This window comes from Scyliorhinus torazame, chromosome 13 (assembly GCF_047496885.1).
Source record: "Scyliorhinus torazame isolate Kashiwa2021f chromosome 13, sScyTor2.1, whole genome shotgun sequence".
NCBI classification, from domain to species: Eukaryota; Metazoa; Chordata; class Chondrichthyes; order Carcharhiniformes; family Scyliorhinidae; genus Scyliorhinus; species Scyliorhinus torazame.
In genome coordinates, this window is record NC_092719.1 from 102820140 (window position 1) to 102842138 (window position 21999).

Genomic DNA, 21999 nt, shown 5'->3' on the forward strand with positions numbered 1-21999 from the left:
CATAGCTGCATGCTGTGTGGGATTACCTCTGCGGGATTGGTTTAAATGCTGCTTCGCCTCGTTATTGGGGGCTGGCAAATGTGGCCTCAGCGAAACAGCCGGCAGGATAGTCATTTGTGGCGTGAAGCCCAAGGGCTTCGTGAGATGAACCAATTAACGTTAGATACCAGTGACGGCCTCACTGGGTCGGCTGTTAGGAAGCTCCCAGCATTTTCTGCTCGTTACCACACTTACAAATCAAATTTCCATTAGATTGCGCCCTGAAAGTGGGAAAGCAGACTTCAGAGGTAAATCAAATATTTGATGACATGTTAACACAGTTGGTGAATCGATAGTTAAGGCAATTATTAACAGTTTGCACAACAGTCAAGACAAATAAATTCTGTCGTGGGAGTTGTAAAACCTTGATTCTGGATTATTGTTTAACATAAGCACGTGAACTAGGAGCAGGAGTAGGTAATACAGCCCTTTGAGCCCACTCCGCTAGACAAAACGATCATCCACCGCACTCTGTGTGGTGAGTCACGTATGGCTATTGTATATATTCACTGTTGATCTATTGCTGTTATTATCGTTGTCACTATTATTGTATATACTCACTGTTACCGTTGTTCCATTGCTAGTTATTGTTGTTGTTGTATTGATGCTGCTGTTGGGTCCGCCTGTGGCTCCGCCCCTCTGAGGAGGTATATAACCTCAGGGACCTGGCCCCTGCGGGTATCCCTGCACCCGCCATCACCTCATTCTTCCTTCTACCTCCCCATCTACCCCATCATCCTTTCCCGAGTGCATTAGCACCGCCCCTGCACCGTCACCCTGTCCGGGACCCTGTTGTGAGGACGACATGCTTCCAGCGCCTGCACTGCAGCCGGGGCTGAGGCGTTCACAGCAGATGATACACCCTCCAGTGAGGGTGAACCTATGAGTCGTCTTCACCCCCGCAGGACTTTTTTTTTTTAACAGGGGGTGAATGTGGTGAACCACGTCTGGCTATTGTATATATTCACTGTTGATTTATTGCTGTTATTATTGTTGTCACTATTATTGTATAAACTCACTGTTACCGTTGTTCCATTGCTAGTTATTGCTGTTGTTGTATTGATGCTGCTGTTGGCTCCGCCCCTCTGAGGAGGTATATAACCGGCCGATCTGGGACAGGCTCTCAGTGCAGGAGGAGCTACTGGTTGGCACATTTCTATTTGATTAAAACCACTGTTCTTCGATAACAACCGACTCGACTGAATTGATGGTTATCACTCTGGGGAAGTGAATTCCATAGATTCACGACCCTTTGGGAGAAGTAATTTCTTCTCATCTCTGTTTTAAATCTGCTACTCCTTATCCTAAAACTATGACCTCTCATTCTAGATTACCGCACAAGAGGCGACATTCGCTCTACGTCCACTTTGTCAATACCTTTTATCATCTTATATACCTCAATTAGACCTCCCCACATTCTTCGAAACTCGAGGGAGTACAAGCCTAAACGGCACAATCTTTCTTCATAAGACAAATCACTCAGGCGGGTTCTCCATCGACTAACGGCGGAATCGGGAAACGTGATTGGGCGGAGAGTCAGTTCTGATGCCAAATTCTTGATGCTGTCGTTTTCATGCCAAATCGCAATTCTCCGGTGTCTCAACAGCGGCATCAATGTGTTCCACTCTGCACGTACAGTAAACATCGTTTGCATATCATTAGCGGACCGGACCCAATATTCTCTGGGGACTCCGCGATACTCCACCTCCACTGGGGTGAATTCCGGATGGTGAGATTCATTTGTGCTTTTAAAAATTGAGAAACAGAGACTTCCGGTGGCGACTATGAGGGAGTAGGTCGCACATTTGGTGGCTCCTGTTTCGGTCGGACGTTTGGACCTGTTCCCCCGACTTTTCTGCGCTTTTGAGCGCGGAACTGGAAAGCAATAGTACTCAGGCACTGAACCCATAGAGTTGTATGGACTTAAGAAGCCGGAGTGACGACTTCCGGGTGCGGCGATGACCAGCTGAGTCGCACGTTTCGGCAGCTCCCGGTGGAACGGACTTTTGGGCTCTTAATAAGAGCCCCAACGGCAATTTTAACGGCTAAAAGTACTGTGCGGTGAACCAGAAGGGAATCCCCCCTGGATACGGATGAAAAAAGGAGAGGAAGGTGGCCAGATTGGGGTGGATCCTTTAGAGCAGCGGCAAGGAAGGCAAGCAAAAACCAAGATGGCGTTGGAAGGTGGCAGTTTAATATGGGGCCCTGAACAACACGAGTTTTTGAAACGCTGTGTGGAAGAACTCAAAAAGGAAATGAAGAAGGAGCTGTTGGCCCCGATATTACAGGCGATCGAAGGGCTAAAGGAGGAGCAAAAGACCCAGGAGCGGGAGCTTCGGGTCGTGAAGGCAAAGGCTGCCGAGAATGAGGACGACATACAGGGCCTGGTGGTGAAGACGGAGATGCACGAGGCACACCATAAACGATGTGTGGAAAGGCTGGAGGCGCTGGAGAACAACGCGAGGAGGAACAACCTAAGGATTCTTGGTCTTCCTGAAGGTGCGGAGGGAGCGGACATCGGGGCATATGTGAGCACGATGCTGCACTCGTTAATGGGAGCGGAGGCCCCGGCGGGTCCGCTGGAGGTGGAGGGAGCATACCGAGTGATGGCGCGAGGACCGAGAGCAGGAGAAATTCCTAGAGCCATAGTGGTGAGATTCCTCCGTTTTAAGGATAGAGAGATGGTCCTTAGATGGGCAAAGAAAACTCGGAGCAGTAAGTGGGAGAACGCGGTGATCCGCGTATACCAAGACTGGAGTGCGGAGGTGGCGAGAAGGAGGGCGAGCTTTAATCGGGCCAAGGCGGTGCTTCACAAAAAGAAGATAAAATTCGGAATGCTGCAACCGGCAAGACTGTGGGTCACATATCAAGGGAGGCACCACTACTTTGAGACGGCGGATGAGGCGTGGACTTTTATCGTGGAAGAAAAATTGGAATGAGCGGGTTATTTAAAAAAAAGAACGTTTGAAACAAAGTGGTGGGGCAAGTATGGGAGGCGAAGAGGGGGGTAAAAAGGGGGGAAAGAGGAGTTTTATGTTATTAATCCTGCGATGTGGTAACTTTTCTCCTTCCACAGGAGGTGGTGGGGGGAGGAAAGGAGGTGGAGGAGATGGGGCGTTGGCCATTGGGGGCGGGGCCAAGGGGGAAGCGCGGGCTCGGTTCCCGCGCTATGATAATCATGGCGGGAATAGGGAAGCAGGAAGGAGGGGGCGTCGCATGGTGCGAGCCAAGGTCACGGAGGAAGCCGAGGTCGGCCTGAGTTTGCTGACTTCTGGGAGCAACATGGGGGGTGTAACTATGCTAGTGGGGGATCTAGCGGGGGGGGTGGGAGGGGGGAATTATTGGGCTGCTGCTGCTGGGGAGAGGGGGGAGCTGGCATGGGGTGGGATGGGCGGGGGGGCACCGCCTGGGGGGACACAGCTGCGTGGGAACCGGGTGAGGAGCTGGAAAAAGGGGATGGCTAATCGACAAGGGGGGGGTGGTAAAAAGCCCCCCAACCCGGCTGATCACGTGGAACGTGAGAGGGCTGAACGGGCCGATAAAGAGGGCACGGGTACTCGCATACCTTAAGAAACTTAAGGCAGACGTGGTTATGTTACAGGAAACGCACTTGAAACTGATAGACCAGGTGAGACTACGCAAAGGTTGGGTGGGGCAGGTGTTCCATTCGGGGCTAGATGCGAAAAACAGGGGGGTGGCGATATTAGTGGGGAAGCGGGTAATGTTTGAGGCAAAGACTATAGTGGCGGATAGCGGGGGCAGATACGTGATGGTGAGTGGCAAACTACAGGGGGAGACAGTGGTTTTGATAAAAGTATATGCCCCGAACTGGGATGATGCCAATTTTATGAGGCGTATGCTAGGACGCATCCCGGACCTAGAGGTGGGAAAGTTGGTAATGGGGGGAGATTTCAATACGGTGTTGGAACCAGGGCTGGACAGGTCGAGATCCAGGACTGGAAGGAGGCCGGCAGCAGCCAAGGTGCTTAAAGATTTTATGGAGCAGATGGGAGGAGTAGACCCGTGGAGATTTAGCAGACCTAGGAGTAAGGAGTTTTCGTTTTTCTCCTATGTCCACAAAGTCTATTCGCGAATAGACTTTTTTGTTTTGGGAAGGGCGTTGATGCCGAAGGTGAGGGGAACGGAGTATACGGCTATAGCCATTTCGGATCACGCTCCACATTGGGTGGACTTGGAGATAGGGGAGGAAACAAGAGGGCGCCCACCCTGGAGAATGGACATGGGACTAATGGCAGATGAGGGTGTGTGTCTAAGGGTGAGGGGGTGCATTGAAAAGTACTTGGAACTCAATGATAATGGGGAGGTCCAGGTGGGAGTGGTCTGGGAGGCGCTGAAGGCAGTGGTTAGAGGGGAGCTGATATCAATAAGGGCACATAAAGGAAAGCAGGAGAGTAGGGAACGGGAGCGGTTGCTGCAAGAACTTCTGAGGGTGGACAGGCAATATGCGGAGGCACCGGAGGAGGGACTGTACAGGGAAAGGCAAAGGCTACACGTAGAATTTGACTTGCTGACAACGGGTACTGCAGAGGCACAGTGGAGGAAGGCACAGGGTGTACAGTACGAATATGGGGAGAAGGCGAGCAGGTTGCTGGCCCACCAAATGAGGAAAAGGTGAGCAGCGAGGGAAATAGGGGGAGTGAGGGATGAGGAAGGAGAGATGGAGCGGGGAGTGGAGAGAGTGAATGGAGTGTTCAAGGCATTTTATAAAAATTTATACGAAGCTCAACCCCCGGATGGGAGGGAGAGAATGATGGGCTTTCTGGACCGGCTGGAATTTCCCAAGGTGGAGGAGCATGAAAGGGTGGGACTGGGAGCACAGATTGAAATAGAGGAAGTAGTGAAAGGAATTAGGAGCATGCAGGCGGGGAAGGCTCCGGGACCGGATGGATTCCCAGTTGAATTTTACAGGAAATATGTGGACTTGCTCGCCCCGCTACTGATGAGGACCTTTAATGAGGCAAAGGAAAGGGGACAGCTGCCCCCGACTATGTCTGAGGCAACGATATCGCTTCTCCTAAAGAAGGAAAAGGACCCGCTGCAATGCGGGTCCTATAGACCTATTTCCCTCCTAAATGTAGACGCTAAGATTCTGGCCAAGGTGATGGCAATGAGGATAGAGGATTGTGTCCCGAGCGTGGTCCATGAGGACCAAACTGGGTTTGTGAAGGGGAGACAGCTGAATACGAATATACGGAGGCTGCTAGGGGTAATGATGATGCCCCCACCAGAGGGGGAAGCGGAGATACTGGTGGCGATGGATGCCGAGAAAGCATTTGATAGAGTGGAGTGGGATTATCTGTGGGAGGTGCTGAGGAGATTTGGTTTTGGAGATGAGTATGTTGGATGGGTGCAGCTGTTGTATAGGGCCCCAGTGGCGAGTGTGGTCACGAATGGACGGGGATCTGCATACTTTCGGCTCCATAGAGGGACAAGGCAGGGATGCCCTCTGTCCCCATTATTGTTTGCACTGGCGATTGAGCCCCTGGCAATAGCATTGAGGGGTTCCAAGAAGTGGAGGGGAGTACTTAGAGGAGGAGAGGAACAACGGGTATCTCTGTATGCGGATGATTTGTTGTTATATGTAGCGGACCCGGCGGAGGGGATGCCAGAGATAATGCGGACACTTCGGGAGTTTGGAGAATTCTCAGGATATAAACTGAACATGGGGAAAAGTGAGTTGTTTGTGGTGCATCCAGGGGAGCAGAGCAGAGAAATAGAGGACTTTCCGCTGAGGAAGGTAACAAGGGACTTTCGTTACTTGGGGATCCAGATAGCCAAGAATTGGGGTACATTGCATAGGTTAAATTTAACGCGATTGGTGGAACAAATGGAGGAGGACTTCAAGAGATGGGACATGGTATCCCTGTCACTGGCAGGGAGGGTGCAGGCGGTTAAAATGGTGGTCCTCCCGAGATTCCTCTTTGTGTTTCAGTGCCTCCCGGTGGTGATCACGAAGGCTTTTTTCAAAAGGATCGAAAAGAGTATCATGAGTTTTGTGTGGGCTGGGAAGACCCCGAGAGTGAGGAAGGGATTCTTACAGCGTAGTAGGGATAGGGGGGGGGGCTGGCACTACCGGGCCTAAGTGAGTACTACTGGGCCGCCAATATCTCAATGGTGAGTAAGTGGATGGGAGAAGAGGAGGGAGCGGCGTGGAAGAGATTGGAGAGGGCGTCCTGTAGGGGGACTAGCCTACAAGCTATGGTGACGGCCCCATTGCCGTTCTCACCGAAGAAATACACCACAAGCCCGGTGGTGGTGGCGACTTTGAAAATTTGGTGACAGTGGAGACGGCATAGGGGAAAGACGGGAGCTTTGGTGGGGTCCCCGATAAGAAATAACCATAGGTTTGCCCCGGGGAGAATGGATGGGGGATTTGGAATATGGCAAAGAGCAGGAGCAACGCAACTGAAAGATCTGTTTGTGGATGGGAAGTTCGCAAGTCTGGGAGCGCTGACCGAGAAATATGGGTTGCCCCAAGGGAATGCATTCCGGTATATGCAACTGAGGGCTTTTGCGAGGCAACAGGTGAGGGAATTCCCGCAGCTCCCGACGCATGAGGTGCAGGACAGAGTGATCTCAAAGACATGGGTGGGGGACGGTAAGGTGTCAGATATATATAGGGAAGTGAGGGACGAGGGGGAGATTATGGTAGATGAGCTGAAAGGGAAATGGGAAGAAGAGCTGGGGGAGGAGATTGAGGAGGGGCTGTGGGCGGATGCCCTAAGTAGGGTAAACTCATCGTCCTCGTGTGCCAGGCTAAGCCTGATTCAATTTAAAGTGTTACACAGGGCGCATATGACTGGAGCACGGCTCAGTAAATTTTTTGGGGTAGAGGATAGGTGTGCGAGATGCTCGAGAAGCCCAGCGAATCACACCCACATGTTCTGGTCATGTCCGGCACTACAGGGGTTCTGGGTGGGGGTGACAAAGGTGCTTTCGAAAGTAGTGGGGGTCCAGGTCGAACCAAGCTGGGGGTTGGCTATATTTGGGGTTGCACAAGAGCCGGGAGTGCAGGAGGCGAGAGAGGCTGATATTTTGGCCTTTGCGTCCCTAGTAGCCCGGCGCAGGATACTGTTGATGTGGAAGGAAGCCAAGCCCCCGGGGGTGGAGACCTGGATAAATGACATGGGAGGGTTTATAAAGCTGGAACGGATTAAGTTCGTCCTAAGGGGATCGGCTCAAAGGTTCACCAGGCGGTGGCAACCGTTCGTCGAATGCCTCACAGAAAGATAGAGGGAATGGAAAAGAAGAAGGCAGCAGCAGCAGCCCGGGGGGGGGGGGGGGGACCAGAAGGACTCTCAGGGTTGTTAATATATATGTATAATATGTGTAGGTCGTTGCTATAAATAATTGTATATTGGACTGTTAAATCATATTCTTGGAGAGTGTTTATCTGAGACAAGGCAGTTGCCATTTAGTTTTAGTTTTTGTTATATATTATTTATTCTTTGTTTATAAAACAGGTCATTGTTATTTATATTGTTATATTATTGTGTAAAGGATACACAATGTACTGTGATGGTTGACCAAAAATTTTCAATAAAATATTTTTAAAAAAAGAAGCCGGAGTGACCGTAAACAGCAGAAGAAATGGTCAAGCAAGGACACGGTGGAGGCTGTGAGTGAGACCGTGTAAAAGCGGCGCCACGTAAATGACGCGCCCGGCGCCATGTAAATGACACCACCTGCGCATGCTGGCCGGCGCCAACCCGCACATGCGCGGTTGCTGTCCTCCCCGAGGCCGCCCCGCAAGAAGATGTCGGATGGATCTTGCGGGCAGCGGAGGAAAGGAGATCCTCCTTCAAAGAGGCCAGCCCGCCGATCAGTGGGCACCGATCGCAGGCCAGACCCCATTTGAGGCCCCCCCCCCGCTGCAGGAACCCCGCCGCACAGGCCGCCCCCCCAGCGTTCCTGCGCTGTTCCCGCCGGCAGCGACCAGGTGTGGACGGCGCTAGCGGGAACCCGTCGTGTTGGGCAGGCCGCTCGGCCCATCCGGGCCGGAGAATCGCCGCTCACCCATTGCAAACGGCGAGCGGCGATTATCTCGCCGCGCCGGTTTGGGGGGGGGGGGGGTGGGAGAATCGTGTGCGGGTGTCGGAGCGGCGTGGCGGGACACGTGCGGATCCCCGGCGATTCTCCCACCCGGAGTGGGGGGGGGGAGAATTCTGCCCCCAGTCTTTTGAGCCAGGGTGCTATTATGGGATCTTCCCATCCAGTTAGAACATTAACTGGAATTGTAACAGTATTGAAATCTCTAAGAAGGAAGCTTAAAGAGACCGAGGAGGCTGAGCAGAGTCAAGGGGAAGAATCCTGGGCCCGTCCCCATGATGAGTTTTCTTGAGGGGGGCATTTAATCAGGTGGGAGGGTGGTGTGTAGGGCCATCAACCGGATTGATTCTGTGGCAGGATGACTGCTGCTGATAAACCCCTTCCTGCCATCACTCATCTCTGGCCGAGGATCCAACGACAATCTTCAGCTTTGGGTGGGGTTGTACTGGTAGCAGTTACCGACTCCCCGGTGTGACGCAGAGCTCCCACCAGCTCCCCAGGTGGTGCTCAAGATCCCCATGATCTCTACAAGGCAGAGTAGCAATCACCAAAACCAATATGACGTTGTACAACATAGAAAATAGGTGCAGGAGTAGGCCATTCGGCCCTTCGAGCCTGCACCACCATTCAATATAATCATGGCTGATCATGCAAATTCAGGATCCCACTCCTGCTTTCTCTCCATACACATTGATCCCTTTAGCTGCAAGGGACATGTCCAGCTATCTCTTGAATATATCCAATGAACTGGTCCCAACAGCTTTCTGTGGTAGAGAATTCCACAAGTTCACAACTCTCTGAGAGAAGAAGTTCTTCCTCATCTCAGTCCTGAATGGCTTACCCCTTACTCTTAGGCTGTAGTCCCTAGTTCTGGGCATCCCCAACATCAGGAACATTCTTCCCAAATGTAGCCAATCCAGTCCCAGCTGGATTTTTTATGTTTCTATGAGATTCCCTCTCATTCTTCTAAACTCCAGTGAGTACAAGCCCAGTCGATCCAGTCTTTCTTCATATGCGAGTCCTGCCATCCCGAGAATTGGTTTGGTGAACCTTCGCTGGACACCCTCAATAGCAAGAATGTCCTTCCTCAAACTAAGAGACCAAAACTGCACACAGTACTCAAGGTGTGGCCTCACCAAGGCCCTGTATAATTGCAGCAAGACATCCCTACTCCTATACTCAAATCCTCTCGCTATGAAGGCCAGCATACCATTAGCTTTCCTCACCGCCTGTTGTACCTGCACGCTAACCTTGAGCGACTGTTCCACCATGACACCCAGGTCTCGTTGCACTTCCCCTTTTCCTAAACTGCCATCATTTAGATAATAATCTGAACCAGACATAACCAGACTAGGAGAATATAAATTAAAGGAGATTATGATCAAACTATATTTTGCTCTGGTGAGTTTACACCTCTGGTGAGAGTCCACTTCTAGTCACTAGAAACAAGATAGATATTCAAGTCCAGGAGGCAATGTAGGGGATAAGCCTGAGGCTGATCCCAGGTTTTGGCTCCTCAGTCTGGAAGAAGTTGATCTTAAAGGTGTACATGAAATCAAATGGAATGGAAAAGTTAAATCCACAATCATATTTTACATTAAGCTGCGGCAACATAACCTGAGGACACAGTTTGAAACTCGTGAAAGGCAGCAAAAATACTAATAAGAAGAGGGCCTCCTTTACACAGCAAGTGTGATTAACACAAGGAGTAAACTTTGGATAGAGTGATGGAAGTGAAATCCTGGAATCCTCTTGGAAACAACATGATGAAGCAATGTGGAATATAGAGTGGCTCTGGTTGACAAGTTAAGGAGGGCTGAAATGCTCTCTTCATTCATGAGGTTTTTTTCTGTAGAGCTTGGGAAGTTTTTCAGGGTATCCTCTGGTTGTGCATGGGCCATGATCAATTACCTTCCTTAACCAAGAAATCAGCTGATCACTTCTCTTATCACTTTCAGTCACATGTCATTACTATAGTCATTACTATATCATTCTGATATGAAAGCAGGCTGTTTAGCCCAACCAGTCCATGTTGGAGTTTATTCCCCACAGGGCATGTACTCCCAATGTCCCTTCATCTCTTTATCCCCCTCTCCTTGTAATGATCTAATTACTGGAAACTGGACTAATTATTGTTAACTACCTCTGCTGTAATGAATGGAGATTTAAGTGATCTGGTAATTAGCTCTGATCTAATGAGCAAAAGGTCACTTCAATAAATCTTGAGAAGAAGACTGTAATGTAAAGTTGAGTAAAGATAAAGAAGTAAAGTAAAGCTGAGGAATAAAAAGATTACTGATCTATTGTAAATTAACTGCATTATACAGGTTATCATCATTCTATTGACGTCTTGTGCATTAATTGAAAATGCTTTTGCAGCTATTACCATTAACCCCTCACTCACCAGGGTCTCCGTCGCACATCATACAGATCAATCTTATCAGGAGGGCCCCATGGAGTTGCTGTAAAGAACACAAAAAAAAGTTACAAGGACTTAACAAAGTAAGTATTTCTGTGACCCAGAATAAATACATTCCAACTGTGAACTTAGGCATGGGTTTAATTCCTGACTATTTTCCTTTATGAATTTGTGAGCTGACTTCCGGTTGCGGCGATGCGGAGCTAAGCCGCACGATTCGGCAGCTCCCGCGATCACGGACATTTGGGCTCTCCAGAGGAGCCCCAACGGGAATTTTTTGAAGACGTACCGTGTGGGAAGGTGAGAGTGAGGTCCCCCTTCACCGTATATGGAACGGACAAGAAGCGAAACGGCAAAAAAAGCGGCGTTGGAGCAGAGAGAGAAGCGAGGGAAGAAAAACAAGATGGCGGCGGCCGTAGATAAAGTGGAAGGCGGACCGGAGCTGCAAGAGTTCATTAAGCGCTGTTTTGAGGAGCTGCGGAAAGAGATGCTGGCGCCTATGCTGTCGGCGATTGAAGGATTAGGGATGACCCAGAAGGCCCATGAGGTAAAGATCCAGGAGGTGCAGAAAAAAGTTAATGAAAACGAGGATGAGATCTTGGGCCTGGCGGTGAAGGTGGAGGCGCAGCACAAAAGGTGGGCGGAAAGATTCGAAGACCTGGAGAACAGTTCGAGGAGAATGAATCTTCGGATCCTGGGTCTCCCTGAAGGAGTGGAGGGGGCCGATGCCGGGGCATATGCGAGCACGATGCTCGAGTCGCTGATGGGTGTGGAGGCCCCTCCGAGGCCTTTGGAGCTGGATGGGGCACACCGGGGGCTGGCGAGGAGGCCAAAGGCTAATGAGCTGCCAACGGCGATTGTGGTGAGGTTTCACCGGTTCACGGACAGAGAGAGGGTCTTGAAATGGGCCAAGAAAGAGCGGAGTAGCAGATGGGAGAATGCGGAAATCCGAATCTACCCGGACTGGAGCACGGAGGTAACAAAGAGGAGAGCGGGTTTCAACCGGGCCAAGGCGGTGCTGCATCAGAAAGGAGTGAGATTCGGAATGCTGCAGCCAGCGCGATTGTGGGTCACATTCAAGGATCAATATCACTATTTTGAAACACCTGAGGAGGCTTGGACCTTTATTCAAACTGAAAAGTTGGACTCAAACTGAGGGTTTGTGAGGGTGGGGGGGATGTTCGATGTTTGTTGTACATAGGGTGTTAATCACGCGCAGGAAATGTTCCACGGGTTGGGGAATGGATGGGGATGGGGAAAGGGATCGGGTGAGAAGACCGTACGAGACGGTGGGCACTGGTGCTGGAGGGAGAGGAAGCTCGGGAATGGGGGAAATGAGACAAGGCCGCGATACAAGCTGCGCCAGAGTGGGCGGGGCAGGCTTAGGAAAACGCAGGCTTTTTCCCGCGCTAGGGAAGGACGGAGGGGGGGGAATGGAGGAGCGCACACTGATGGGGAGATTCCCACATGGGGGGGGTCAATGGGACGGCGGGGGAAGCCGGGGTCAGCAGGAGTCAGCTGACTTACGGGAGTGCTATGGGGGGAGCAAAAGAGCTAGACATGGGTCTAGCGGGGCGGGGGGGAGGGGGGGGGGAGGAATAGGGTTGCTGCTGCACTGGCCGAGGGGGAATTGGACACAGAAGAGGTGGTCGGGGCGAGGGTCCCCCGTCTGGGGGACTGGAGGGTGAGGGCGGCGTGGGCACGGGACTGACCTAGAAAAGGGGATGGCTAGTCGGCAGGGGGGGGTGGGGGGGGGGGGGGTGGTGAGGCCCCCCAATCCGGCTGATAACGTGGAATGTGAGGGTCCTGAATGGGCCGGTAAAGAGGGCCCGAGTGTTCGCGCACTTAAAGGGACTGAAGGCAGACGTGGTCATGCTCAAAGAGACACATTTGAAGGTGGCGGATCAGGTCAGGTTAAGAAAGGGATGGGTCGGACAGGTATTACATTCGGGGCTGGATGCGAAGAACAGATGGGTGGCAATATTGGTGGGGAAGCGGGTGTCGTTTGAGGCCAAGAATATCGTAGTGGACAATGGAGGTCGATACGTGATGGTGAGCAGTAAGTTGCAGGGGACGTGGGTGGTATTGGTAAATGTATACGCCCCGAACTGGGATGATGCCGGATTCATGAAGCGTATGTTAGGGCGCATTCCGGACCTGGAGGTAGGAAGCTTGATAATGGGTGGGGATTTTAATATGGTGTTGGACCCAGCACTGGATTGCTCCAGATCTGGGACCGGAAAGAGGCCGGCTGCGGCCAAGGTGCTTCGGGGGTTTATGGACCAAATGGGGGGAGTGGATCCGTGGAGGTTTTCCAGGCCGCAGGCCAGGGAATTTTCTTTTTTCTCCCACGTGCACAAAGCCTACTCCCGGATAGATTTTTTTGTTCTGGGCAGGGCGCTGATCCCGAAAGTGGAGGGAATGGAGTATTCGGCTATAGCCATTTCCGATCACGCCCCGCACTGGGTGGAACTGGAGTTGGGAGAGGAGAGGGACCAACGCCCATTGTGGCGGTTGGATGTGGGACTACTGACAGATGAGGCGGTGTGTGGGAGGGTGAGGGGGTGTATTGAAAGGTACTTGGAGGCCAACGACAACGGGGAGATGCAGGTGGGGGTGGTATGGGAGGCGCTGAAGGCGGTGATCAGGGGAGAACTTATCTCCATCAGGGCTCATAGGGAGAAGATAGAGGGCATGGAAAGGGAGAGGTTAGTGAGGGAGATTTTAAGAGTGGACAGGAGATACGCAGAGGCCCCTGAAGAGGGACTACTTAGGGAAAGGTGACATCTTCAGACGGAGTTCGACCTGTTGACCACAGGGAAGGCAGAGGCACAGTGAAGGAAAGCGCAGGGGGCGACGTATGAGTATGGGGAGAAGGCGAGCCGGATGCTGGCACACCAGCTCCGTAAGAGGATGACAGCGAGGGAGATAGGTGGAGTCAAGGATGGAAGGAGAGCTACGGTGCGGAGTGCGACAAAAGTAAATGAGGCATTCAAGGCCTTCTATGAGGTGCTGTACAGATCCCAGCCCCCAGCAGGGGAAGAGGGGATGCGACGGTTCTTGGACCAACTGAGGTTCCCGAGGGTGGAGGAGCAAGAGGTGGCTGGTTTGGGGGCACTGATTGGGTTGGAGGAGCTGACCAAAGGACTGGGGAGTATGCAGGCAGGGAAGGCCCCGGGACCGGACGGGTTCCCGGTCGAGTTTTATAGGACGTACGTAGACCTGTTAGCCCCGTTGCTAGTGAGGACTTTTAATGAGGCAAGGGAGGGAGGGACCCTGCCCCCGACAATGTCTGAGGCGACGATCTCTTTGATCCTGAAGCGGGACAAGGACCCACTGCAATGTGGATCATACAGGCCGATCTCGCTCCTCAACGTGGATGCTAAGTTGCTGGCAAAAGTGCTGGCTACGAGGATCGAGGACTGTGTCCCGGAGGTGATCCACGAGGACCAGACGGGATTTGTAAAGGGCAGGCAGCGAAACATCAATGTGCGGCGGCTCCTAAACGTGATAATGATGCCATCGATGGAGGGAGAGGCGGAGATAGTGGCGGCTATGGATGCGGAGAAGGCCTTTGACTGAGTAGAGTGTGAGTACCTCTGGGAAGTGCTGCAGAGGTTTGGGTTCGGGGGAGGGTTTATTAGTTGGGTTAAGCTCCTATACAGAGCCCCAGTGGCGAGTGTGGTCACAAATCGGCGGAGGTCGGGAGTATTTTCGGCTGTATCGTGGGACGAGGCAGGGGTGCCCCCTGTCCCCCCTGTTGTTTGCATTAGCAATTGAACCCTTGGCCATGTCATTAAGGGAGTCTAGGAAATGGAGGGGAGTGGTCCGAGGGGGAGAGGAGCATCGAGTGTCGCTTTATGCAGACAACCTGTTTGTGTATGTGGCGGATCCAGTGGAGGGGATGGTGGAGGTCATGCAGACTCTAAGGGAGTTTGGGGATTTTCCGGGCTATAAGCTTAATGTAGGGAAGAGTGAGCTTTTTGTAGTACAGTCAGGAGACCAGGAAAGGGGGATAGACGATCTACCACTGAGGAGGGCGGAGAGGAGCTTTCGGTACTTGGGGATCCAAATAGCTAGGAGTTGGGGGGCCCTACATAAACTTAATTTGACGAGGCTGGTAGAGCAGATGGAGGAGGACTTCAAACGATGGGACATGTTGCCGCTCTCGCTAGCGGGTAGAGTGCAGTCGGTCAAAATGGTGGTCCTCCCGAGGTTTCTTTTTGTGTTCCAGTGCCTTCCAATTGTAATCACAAGGCCTTTTTTAAGAGGGTAGGCAGGAGTATTATGGGTTTTGTATGGGCGAATAAGACCCCGAGGGTAAGGAGAGGGTTTCTGGAGCGCAGTAGAGACAGAGGAGGGTTGGCGTTGCCGAATCTGGGTGGCTACTACTGGGCAGCAAATGTGGCAACGATCCGTAAGTGGGTGATGGAGGGAGAAGGGGCGTCATGGAAGTGGTTGGAGATGGCGTCCTGCAAGGAAACAAGCCTGGGGGCGCTGGTGACGGCACCGCTGCCGCTCTCGCCGACAAGGTACACCACGAGTCCGGTGGTGGCGGCAACGCTAAAGATCTGGGGCCAATGGAGACGGCATAGGGGTGCAATGGGAGCCTCGGTGTGGTCCCCGATCAGGGGTAACCATCGGTTTGTACCAGGGAGGATGGACGGGGGTTTCAGAGCTGGCATCGAGCGGGGATTAGAAGAATGGGGGACCTGTTCATTGATGGGACGTTTGCGAGCCTAGGGGCACTGGAGGAGAAGTTTGGGCTACCCCCGGGAAATGCTTTCAGATACATGCAGGTGAGGGCGTTTGTGAGGCGACAGGTGAGGGGATTCCCGTTGTTCCCGGCACAGGAGATTCAAGACAGGGTGATCTCAAGACAGGGCTGGTTTAGCTCACTGGGATAAATCTCTGGTTTTGAAAGCAGACCAAGGCAGGCCAGCAGCACGGTTTGAATCCCGTAACAGCCTCCCCGAACAGGCGCCGGAATGTGGCGACTAGGGGCTTTTCACAGTAACGTCATTTAAAGCCTACTTGTGACAATAAGCGATTTCCATTTCATTTTTTTCATTTAATTTCTCGGGTGTATGGGTCGGAGAGGGCAAGGTGTCGGCGATATACCAGGAGATGAAAGAAGAGGGGGAGGCGTTGGTAGAGGAGCTGAAAGATAAATGGGAGGAGGAGCTGGGGGAGGAGATTGAGGAGAGGCTATGGGCTGATGCCCTAAGTAGGGTTAATTCCTCTTCTTCATGTGCCAGGCTTAGCCTGATACAATTTAAGGTGGTTCATAGAGCGCACATGACGGGGGCGAGGTTGAGTAGGTTTTTTGGGGTAGAGGACAGGTGTGGGAGGTGCTCAGGAAGTCCGGCAACCCATGTTCATATGTTTTGGTCATGCCCGGCACTGGAGGGGTTCTGGAGGGGAGTGGCGGGAACAATATCTAAGGTGGTGAAAGTTCGGGTCAAGCCAAGCTGGGGGCTGGCACTATTTGGAGTAGTGGATGAGCCGGGAGTGCAGGAGGCGAAAGAGGCCGGCATACTGGCCTTTGCGTCCCTAGTAGCCCGGCGAAGGATCTTGTTAATGTTGAAAGAGGCGAAGCCCCCCAGCGTGGAGGCCTGGATAAATGATATGGCAGGGTTTATCAAATTGGAGCGGATAAAGTTTGCCTTGAGAGGGTCTGCGCAGGGGTTCTACAGGCGGTGGCAACCGTTCCTGGACTATCTCGCGGAGCGTTAGATGAAGGTCGGTCAGCAGCAGCAGCAGCCCAGGGGGGGAAGGGGGAGGGGGGGGGGGGAGGGGGATGGGGGGCTTGTTTGGGGGGGTATTCGAGCAAGAAAATACATGAAGGATCTGGAAAACTAACATGTACAGGCGGAATCCATTGTACAAAGCTCTGTATCATATCGATTTACCATGTTCATGTCTTGCTATGTGCGCTTTCTTTCTTTTTGTTACGGGGGGAAGGGGGGGTTGCTTGTAAGGGTGAAAAACTGTGTTAAAATTCTTAATAAATATATTTTTAAAAATTGAAAAATGAATTTGTGAGCTTCTGAACAAGCTCTGTAATCTATTGATACATTTTTAAGGTGGCCATGTTAACACTGGGAACCAGTTAGGACCTCATGTTCTTGCATCCACATTGTCAGTCAGGCACAGCATAGAGTATCACCTCTGTGAAGCTCCACCCCCACTGCAGGACTTCCCTCAGTGAGAAGTGGGAGCAGGTGTTAGCTTTTACAATTCGACAGGCTCACATTTCATTTTCAAAACAGAAAGAAAAGCTTTGTGACATGGGACTTAAATATACAAAGTGCAAGTTTGCCACGGTGATATGTACTGAGCTCCTATTTATTAAGCAGGGTAAAGGTTGCTCACTGTGTAACTGTACAGGGTCACAGTTTATACAGCAGGGTATGGGATATTAAATGTAGGCGTAAAGTGCTCCTCTACAGATCTTACCTTGGTTTCATTCTATTGTTTTATGTCACTGACTTACCTGGGTAATATCTGGTCACACCTGTGGCACTTCCAAAGACCTGCCAGAGCAATGAGGGGTCTTCTTCTCGGTTACGCTTGAACACATCCTCGAGCGCTGCTGTCCAGTTCAACTCATTAAGGATCACAGTTGCTGAAATCACAAAAGACATTGCAAATGCTGAAACAGCTGAAAGAAAATGAGAAACAATGCCGTGTGGTTCAAGCAAAGCTCTTATTTCCTCCATTAACTGCCAGAATATTGAAGGGCATACTTTACAAAAAATAAACAGCTTTTTAAACTTCTATAAAAGAATCATAATCAGCAAACCATAAGTAATTTTCTGAATAAATATTTATGTTATATGTAATATTTTATGTTACAATGTATATGCAGTAATGAAGAAGTCCCCAAATATTGTTTAGGATCAGAGCGCATATCACCTACATGATTTAGTATTACAGAACACGGGGGGCAATATTCCGGCTGGGTTGCGCATGGCTCAAATCACCTTGTGAGGAAAATATCTGGAGAGCCATGAAATGGGATTTGCGCCGAGGGTTAAACAGTCTGCGATGTTCCCAGGCCCTTCCGGCAGACATAATCTGGCTCACGCTCAGCGGCACATTAAAAATCTAATTTTTATATGCAGAATTATCCCGGCTCCTGCAATTCTCCCACCTGCCGGCGCAATGTGAAGTCAGTGCGAATCACTACTGGTCTCCACCAACGGGGTCATGGCAGGGAACTGTTCACTGGCAACACCAACCTGGCAGTGCCAGGGGGCAGTGCAAAGGGGTAGAGCATGAAAGGGCAGGGCCTTTGGCGACCCCATAGCTGGGTATTGCTAACCTCGAGGGCGGCTGCTGGTACGGCCGATTGGGGAGGAGCCTGATGCCGATGATTGGGGATTGATGCTGATGCCAACGATTGGGGCTGTGGTCTATGCTGGTGAGAAGGGGGGGGGGGCGAGCAGTCTGTAGAGTTATTCTGAGAAAGGGCACCCTGATCTCTGTGGATCTGGCCTTTCCGGTGTCTTTGGGTCCCACACATTTAATTCATGCGCAAATCACCCCAAGCTCTGAAAGGAAGGTCACAATCATAATTTTCATGCTCGAAATGACACTTAGTCATTTTTTGCGAAAACTCCGCCATGGTGTCTAGCTAGCTTTCCACTTGACATATAACTATTGTAATTTATTGATGGACTCTGATAGAAAGATGGTTATGTTACTGGACTAGTAATCCAGAGGCCTGGACAAATGATTCAGAGAGTGAGCTCAAATCCGACCATGGCAGCTTGAATTAAAAAGCAAGGCACAGTAATTGTGACCATTCAATTACTGGATTTCTGTAAAAATCCACCAGAGGTAACAGCACAATGGTATACAGTCAGGAAGAAGTGGTTCTCAAAATTGACCCTGGACCCCATGAAATCTCATGGACAAGGTTGCCTCCTGCTGATTACCACCAACTGTCCCCCCTGAACTGATGAATCAGTACTCCTCATTGTGGAAACATCCTGGTGAGTCTCAAACAAACAAAGAACAAAGAACAAAGAAATGTACAGCACAGGAACAGGCCCTTCGGCCCTCCAAGCCCGTGCCGACCATACTGCCCGACTAAACTACAATCTTCTACACTTCCTGGGTCCGTATCCTTCTATTCCCATCCTATTCATATATTTGTCAAGATGCCCCTTAAATGTCCCTATCGTCCCTGCCTCCACTACCTCCTCCGGTAGTGAGTTCCAGGCACCCACTACCCTCTGCGTAAAAAACTTGCCTCGTACATCTACTCTAAACTTTGCCCCTCTCACCTTAAACCTATGCCCCCTAGTAATTGACCCCTCTACCCTGGGGAAAAGCCTCTGACTATCCACTCTGTCTATGCCCCTCATAATTTTGTATACCTCTATCAGGTCGCCCCTCAACCTCCTTCGTTCCAGTGAGAACAAACCGAGTTTATTCAATCGCTCCTCATAGCTTATGCCCTCCATACCAGGCAACATTCTGGTAAATCTCTTCTGCACCCTCTCTAAAGCCTCCACATCCTTCTGGTAGTGTGGCGACCAGAATTGAACACTATACTCCAAGTGTGGCCTAACTAAGGTTCTATACAGCTGCAACATGACTTGCCAATTCTTATACTCAATGCCCCGGCCAATGAAGGCAAGCATGCCGTATGCCTTCTTGACTACCTTCTCCACCTGTGTAGCCCCTTTCAGTGATCTGTGGACCTGTACTCCTAGATCTCTTTGACTTTCAATACTCTTGAGGGTTCTACCATTCACTGTATATTCCCTACCTGCATTAGCCCTTCCAAAATGCATTACCTCACATTTGTCCAGGTTAAACTCCATCTGCCATCTCTCCGCCCAAGTCTCCAGACAATCTAAATCCTGCTGTATCCTCAGACAGTCCTCATCGCTATCCGCAATTCCACCAACCTTTGTGTCGTCTGCAAACTTACTAATCAGACCAGTTACATTTTCCTCCAAATCATTTATATATACTACAAAGAGCAAAGGTCCCAGCACTGATCCCTGTGGAACACCACTGGTCACAGCCCTCCAATTAGAAAAGCATCCCTCCATTGCTACCCTCTGCCTTCTATGGCCTAGCCAGTTCTGTATCCACCTTGCCAGTTCACCCCTGATCCCGTGTGACTTCACCTTTTGTACTAGTCTACCATGAGGGACCTTGTCAAAGGCCTTACTGAAGTCCATATAGACAACATCTACTGCCCTACCTGCATCAATCATCTTAGTGACCTCCTCGAAAAACTCGATCAAGTTAGTGAGACACGACCTCCCCTTCACAAAACCGTGCTGCCTCTCACTAATACGTCCATTTGCTTCCAAATGGGAGTAGATCCTGTCTCGAAGAATTCTCTCCAGTAATTTCCCTACCACTGAAGTAAGGCTCACCGGCCTGTAGTTCCCGGGATTATCCCTGCCACCCTTCTTAAACAGAGGAACAACATTGGCTATTCTCCAGTCCTCCGGGACATCCCCTGAAGACAGCGAGGATCTCCTGTTACTAAATGTTCTATATCATTAAACAGATGGTCCTGGGGTTGGACAGTTGTGAAGAGCTGCAGCTTATTTCAGGTAAACTGAGGTGAAGGAGGTGACACTGAGAGTTGAAGTTAGTACACCCATTAAAAAGCATCCTCCAGACCTCCGGTGGTGGCCATGGTGAATGGTTGTATTTTTGGTGGCTCCCACTCGAGGTGGAATTGCTTGATCTTTATCACCCGATTTAAGGGGTATTTGCTGTGTGTGGTGTATGAGCATTGAGAACTAGTTGTGCTCTGTTGGTGGTTTCTGACTTACCAGACAAGGAGTGTAACGAGTAAGAGGCAGCAACTTGGACGAGAGATTATTTGGGGTGCGACAAGGAAAACACTGCAGAAGGTTCTGGGGTGGTGTTGCCTGTCCAGTGGTCTACGAGCAACTGGTGTACTTTCTGAATGCGTAGTTCCAGCAACAGAGGAAGGAGGCCTCAGAGGACCTGGCTAAGGTGGTGGACCTGATTAGGGCAGATATTGAGAGAGTGAAGCAGAGGCTGGAGGTGCAGGGTTTGGTGCCCCTGAAGGTGGAGGAGGCGGTGGGAGAGCATCAGGTCTGGCTGGCCTCATTGGAGGCAGAGATGGTGCTCATGGCTTAGGGCCAGAAGAGGTGGCAGGAGAAGGTAGAGGACCTGGAGAATCGTTCCAGGAGGCAGAATCTCTAGCTTGTGAGTCTGCCTGAGGGATTGAGGGAATGCAGGCCAGAGTATGGCAAACATGTTCGCGCCATTGGTGGTGGAGGGGGTCTTTGACCATCCCCCCGAGATAGGCATTGAGGAGGCCGAAGGAGGGGGACCCGCCGAGGGCAATGGTGGTGCGGCTGCATCGGTTTCTCAACAAGAAGATACTGAGGTGAGCAAAGGATATGAGAAAGTGCACCTGGGAAGGAAGCGTACTGAGGATTTACCAGGACTTGGTGTGGAGTTGGCCAAGCGGCGGGGCAGCTTCAATCAGATCAAGGCTGCTCTGTACAAGGAAAGAGTGAGGTTTGGGGTGTTGTATTCTGCTCGTCTGAGTCACACACCAGAATCGAGAGTTTTATTTTGACAGGCTGGAGAGACCATGGTGTGTGAGGACATTGAACTTTGGAGATTTTAATGTGTGGAATTTGGGTCTGCATCCCGGGCGGCTTAGTGTATTTAATGTGTCTGGGTGCGGAGTGGGTAAGTATTTTTTACTGTTTTTTGGGAAATGTGGGTGCAGGGTAGCTGGGGTAAAGGGTGGTAGGGGCGGCCTTGAGTGGGGACCACCATGCTAGCTGGTTGGCGAGTTAATGGGAGTGAAGTGGGGGGTCAATCTGTGGAGGGAGGTTGTTAAGTTTACTTTTTCTTTGTTCATGGGGCGGATGGGGTTAAGGACTGGGGGGCGGTGCTGACGTGGGTGGAGTTGATGCGGCGCAGTTGGTTCAGGGGAAGTGATGGCGGACACCTTGGGGACGGCCCGAGAGTGAGCGAGGCGTTGACTTGGAGAAGCTGGTTAAAGAGAAGTTATGGCTGATGGGTGAGGGGGGAGCAGGGTGCCCCTCCAACCCGGTTGGTTACGTGGAACGTTCGGGGTTTGAATGGCCCATTAAAAGGTCTCGCGTTTTCGCACATTTAAGGGGTTTGAAGGCGGATGTGGTGTTTCTTCAGGAGATGGACCTGAAGCTGGGCGACCACACGAGGTTGAGGGTGGGTTGGGTGGGGCAGGTGTTCCGTTTGGGTTTGGATATGAAGACGAGGGGGGTGGCAATGCTGATCAATAAGAGGGTGGCTTTTGAGGTTGGAAGTGACACAAGGGGTAGGTTTGTGATGGTGAGTGTGAAGGTGGAGGGGACGCTGGTGGTGCTAGTGAATGTATATTTTTCCAAAATTGGGACGATGTGGATTTTCTGATCGGGTCTTAGCAAAGAACCCGGACCTCGACACGCACAGGCTGATTATGG

The 21999-nt window shown here is 51.2% G+C and overlaps 1 protein-coding gene across 4 annotated transcripts in view; it reads right to left on the reverse strand.

Moving 5' to 3' along the window:
* Positions 1-21999, reverse strand: part of cacna2d2a (calcium channel, voltage-dependent, alpha 2/delta subunit 2a) — a 1719882-nt gene that overhangs the window by 604703 nt on the left and 1093180 nt on the right. For all 4 annotated transcript variants that reach the window (XM_072472012.1, XM_072472009.1, XM_072472008.1 and 1 more), the window contains 2 exons: positions 17025-17156; positions 10514-10571 (listed from right to left, as the gene is read on the reverse strand). In XM_072472012.1, coding sequence (XP_072328113.1) covers positions 10514-10571; positions 17025-17156 — 190 coding nt within the window. The remainder of the gene's footprint in view (positions 1-10513; positions 10572-17024; positions 17157-21999) is intronic.